Genomic DNA, 4,756 nt, shown 5'->3' on the forward strand with positions numbered 1-4,756 from the left:
GCTTGTAACTGGAGAAGGCGCCCACCAGGACAGGGAGACCTGCTTGTAACTGGAGAAGGCGCCCACCAGGACAGGGGCTGAGACGGGACTAAAGTGGCAGAGCATATGCCTAGCAAGCTTGAGCCACTGAGTCCAAACCCTAGACCACCAAAACATAATTTCAAAGAGGAATCTATATATTGTTTCTTGGCCTTTTAGCTAAGATCACCTGTAGGATGAGGACTGGGGTCACTCTGGGCAGGACCTGCCGAAGGAGTGTGACACTGGGAATACGGAAAGCCAGGAAGGGAGGTTCGGGGGTCCTGTGGGAGGGGGAAGCCCAGGAAGCCTGCCCTGTGCCCCTGCCCTGTGCCCCTGCCCCCCCACCTCCCCCCTTCCCGGCCCTGTGTGCGGTTAGTAGTAGCATATACCAGTTCTGTACAGAGATAGCTGCTTGTATCCTCCACCTCTTCTCTGGGCTCACGACGGGCAATGACAGCCTCAGACTTCACTCTGTAGACAAGGGAGGAAGCAGGCAGGTGAGCATCCGACCCGGGCCTCAGGACTGCCCAGAGCTCATGCCTGTCCCACAGCAATCCCAACACCTGCTTCACAGGGCCTCAAAGCCCAGATCTCTGACTGCTTTCACCAAAGAGGAGGGGGGCAAAGGCTGAAAAAGATTGAAATGAGGGACGGCGGGGCAGGCCAGAGCTGGTCAGACAAGTCCAGAGTAGACCCGATTTCCAGGGCCCCTCCTCCTGAATGAACAGGGTGAGAGCTGTGCTAAGACTGATACCAGAGGGTCACACAGGACGGATGCTGCACCTGGCCATAGCATGGCGGGCTCCAGAGGAGACATTGGTTGGATCTGGAGCCAAAGCCGAGAGGAAGTTGAGGTACTCGGGGAGGCAGGATTTGAGGAGGACATGCAGAGGAGAGGCAGGCTGTGGAGGTGTCAGCGCCGGGGCCGCACTGTGAGCCGAGAGCCCCTCACCGTTTTAGCTCTTCCTCCAGCTCCTTGACGCGGGTCTCCAGTCTGGCCTTGGCCTGCTTGGCAGCTTCCAGCTCTCCTTTCAGCACCTCCTGCTCCCCGGTCAGCTGGTCAACCTTGGCAATGAGGTCATTCTTCACCACGTTCAAAGCGTTCCTTCAGAAAGCAGAAAGAGGGGCTCGCCATGAGCCCACATGTACTATGTAACTGAGATGCTGGGGGTCCGAGTGCACCTTCCCATCTCAGAAGGCACACCCGCCTGTCTACCCTCAGCACTGGATTCCGGGGTCCCCCTGTCTCCAAGTCCTACTAAAGGAATGAACCGCAGTCCAGTGACACACCTCCCCCTCCCAGACAAGCTGACAGAAATGGTCCTGTCTGTGTGGACATCCACCCAGGAAGGTGAGCCCTGCTGTGTGAGCCAGGGCCCCTCCAGTGGGCCCTGCCCTGGGGCAGGTTGCAGCCGGGCCAAAGGCTGCCCAGCTGTAGCACAGGTCTCTTACTTGGTTTCTAGGAGCTGTGAATTTTCCAACAGCAGGTTTCCCACTTCTTTGCCCATTCCTGAAATGAGAGGTGTGGTTCTCCCTGAGCCTGTGACTACCGTACCTGACTCCGCCCTCGTAAGGAACCTTCCTGTGCTCTGATGACAGCTGAAGGGGTGAGGACAGGGAAACCGAGCCGTGGAGAGGCCCATGCAGCCTGTGCTCTCCAGCCGGCTGTGCTGGTAGAACTGGCGGCCTGGGACTCACACCCGGGGCTTTGGGTATTTTACTTCTCATAACTTCCCCACGACGGGACGTGTACTATCAAGACCCCAACTGTCCTCTGGGCAGCTGCTTTATGTGCACCCCTCCCCCAGATCTGCAGGTGACTTTCAGATCCCCACTCCCCGCCAAATGAATGCATGGTGGAGCAGCAGTGCCAGGACAGATGACAACAGCACAGGACTTGGAAAAGCTGGCCACGTGGTGGGATGACCCATGGCAGGTACAGTCCTTGGGGTTACAAGCAGGGCCTGCTGGTCCTGGATGGGGGGACACCAGGACGCAGAGGGCGGAGTGGACATGAGGAGGAAGGGATCCGCCCCAAGCAGACCCCCAGACGGAGCTCCCTGCAGGCATGTCCCATTAGCCAGGAAGAATACAGCGAGATCCTCAAGACAGCGCCAAGCGCCAGGGCCCAGCCCACCCCCACTCCCAAGGCAGTGACGTGATGATGCCTGGGGCAAGAGTCCTGCCACTGTCCATTCTGGCCTACCACACTGGGAGCATGCGCAGCTTCTCCCTGGGCAGGCACAGCGTGGACCCAAGGGGAACAGGCAGGGTCTGGGAGGCTCAGGGCCAACCAACCACAGTTTGTCCTAGAGGGAGTGTCACCTAACCCCAGTCCTACAGTGTTCAGAAAGCCCATGGCCCCCGCTGAGCCCTGCTACCCCCACCATGCAGCACAAAGCGAACGGCTCATGAAGCATGAGATGCTGGGTAGAGAGGAAGCTAGGAAGAGAGAAGCACACACCGAAGCAGGGCCTTGGCCTTACCAAAAAAATCATCGCGCACTACGGGAGCGTCCCAGTCCCACGGGAGACGGGCAACGGGGCAGGGAGGAGGGAGAGAAAAGAAGCGTTAAGCCGTGGAAGTAGCAGGTGGGTGGTACTTCAGGGCAGGAGGCGGGATAGAGCAGGCTACTCCGTCCACAAAGTATCCTTGGATGCGCAGCGGACTGCCAAGCCAGAACCACCCATGAGTGCAGTAACATCTCGTCACATGCTGGGCTAGAGGGCAGGCGAAGACACCGACGAGGGAGGGGAGCAGTGCCAGGGGTTTGGCTGCTACTGTGCACACTAGCGGGCACGCGGGGAGGGCGGGGCAGGGAGCCCGCAAGGCCTCCAGCTGCAGTTCAGCTGTGTAGCCTGGCCACCTGCCCAGGACAGAGGCCCTGAGCTGTGCTGGGAAGGGCCTCAGGGGACCCTAGACTTGTGAGGTGCACTTCATAGGGTACATTAAAAAATACCCTCTGTCCCTAATGGAAGTGGAGATACCTATGGAGGGTCTGGTGACCAGCTGAGCAAACCTAATCATCTTCAGATAGCCGAAGGCTGTGATCAAAGCCCAGGGCCTGGTGGCCTGGGGCAGCCAGATAGAAGCCAGGGATCAGTGTGGACAGCCCTGGGCTTCCATGAGCAGTGAGGGTCAGTGTGTATAGCCCTCAGTGATGGACAGCAGGGGTCAGTGTGGACATCCCGGGGTGACGGACAGCGCAGGGGAGCATCCGTGTGTGCGCCCTGCTCCAGCTGCCCCCCACAGTGAGAGGAGGGACACACGGAGACAGAGGGGAGATACACACCTGAGAACTCCCCTGGGCGGCATCCAGCGAAGCAGAGACGGGGAAGGAAGCGACAAAGGTCAATTGGTGACTGGAACCAACAAATAAAGAAATGCTTATTAAAGAAAAAGCAACCATGGTTCAGCCATTCCCATGTTGGAGGGCATGAAAAACAACACAACATACTTTACCAGGTCCAGGGCAACAAATCCTATGGGGGCAGAAGCCATAAAGGCATAGAAAGGCCAGAATGGACACCCCTCAGCACCCAAGAGGCCCTGGGAGGCTCCATGCACCATGGCCATTGCTGGTTCCTATTCTTCCCACCACCTGCTCAGCAGGTGGCCGGCCTCCAATGAGGAAGGCCTGCAAGGAGAGGTACATGGACTAGAGGCAAAGCTCAACAGGCAGAATGCATGCACAGCAAACAAGAGTTCAAACCCAAGCACCACCAAGAAGAGGAAGAGGGGGGAGGAATGCATGCATGTACTGGGAGCAGCCGAATGCCAAGGGGTCTCGCGAGGCGAGCACTACCGCCTCATGGGAGCAGGCAGGATAATCAGAGTAAAACAGGGCATGGTGGGAAAACACATCTTTCCACAGAGATTTGATGAAACAACTTTGTTTTACTGGGTACATTTTGCAAGTCAGGAAATCATTAAAAATCTCTTGCGCCACAAGCTGGTGGCTCATGTCTGTAATACTAGCTACTCAGGAGGCTGAGATCTAAGGATCAAGGTGTGAAGCCAGCCTGTGTAGACAAATCTGAGAAATCTTGTCTCCAATTAACTGGCAAAAAGCTGAAGTGGAGGTGTGGTTCAAGCGATAAAGTGCCAGCCTTGAATGGAAAGAAGAATTAAGATTATAAAACTCAGTTCAAGCCCCAGCACTGGCACCAAAAAGAAAACAAAAATAGAATTTTAAAATCCGCTTGATTTAAACAATAAAATACATAAGTGGTTGGATGATTCAAATAGAGCAGTGTCTCTTCTCACTCATCCTCACTGCCGGCAGCAATCGATGCCCTTCTCATACCTCCAGCACACCCAGGGCCCGCGTCCGCCGGCCCCGGCAGGCAGGGCCAGCTCCGTTGGCTTCAGTCTCTTCATCCTGCCAATCTTTACAGAAAAACAGCTCTATCTTCTTTTTCCTTTATTTTTTTCTTTTTCCTTTATTAATCTTAAAGTTAAGCAGGTTTTTTCCCCCTCACATTTGTGGGTACTCTTTGACTTTTTATTCTCTGCTAATTTTTATTTCATGATTTAGTTGAATGACCTTTGGAGTTTTAGAGTTCCTTTTTTGAATTCCCAGCCCCATATACACTAAATTAATTATCTGGTACTTTTTTTCCTTTAAGAAAGTTATCTTTGGGCTGGGAAGGTGGCTCAGTGGTAGAGCGCTTGCCTTGCATGCCTGAGGCCCTGGGTTCAATTCCTCAGCACCACATAAGCAAAAAGAAAAAAA

The 4,756-nt window shown here is 55.1% G+C and overlaps 1 protein-coding gene across 1 annotated transcript in view; it reads right to left on the bottom strand.

Moving 5' to 3' along the window:
• Mapk8ip3 (mitogen-activated protein kinase 8 interacting protein 3) overlaps positions 1-4,756 on the bottom strand; it is a 55,873-nt gene that overhangs the window by 18,302 nt on the left and 32,815 nt on the right. The window contains exons 10-16 of the mRNA XM_013011263.1: positions 3,589-3,658; positions 3,484-3,503; positions 3,314-3,383; positions 2,508-2,525; positions 1,474-1,531; positions 974-1,126; positions 411-492 (exon numbers count right to left, since the gene is read on the bottom strand). Coding sequence (XP_012866717.1) covers positions 411-492; positions 974-1,126; positions 1,474-1,531; positions 2,508-2,525; positions 3,314-3,383; positions 3,484-3,503; positions 3,589-3,658 — 471 coding nt within the window. The remainder of the gene's footprint in view (positions 1-410; positions 493-973; positions 1,127-1,473; positions 1,532-2,507; positions 2,526-3,313; positions 3,384-3,483; positions 3,504-3,588; positions 3,659-4,756) is intronic.

Source organism: Dipodomys ordii, unplaced genomic scaffold, assembly GCF_000151885.1.
Source record: "Dipodomys ordii isolate 6190 unplaced genomic scaffold, Dord_2.0 Scaffold14, whole genome shotgun sequence".
In the NCBI taxonomy this organism is placed as follows: Eukaryota; Metazoa; Chordata; class Mammalia; order Rodentia; family Heteromyidae; genus Dipodomys; species Dipodomys ordii.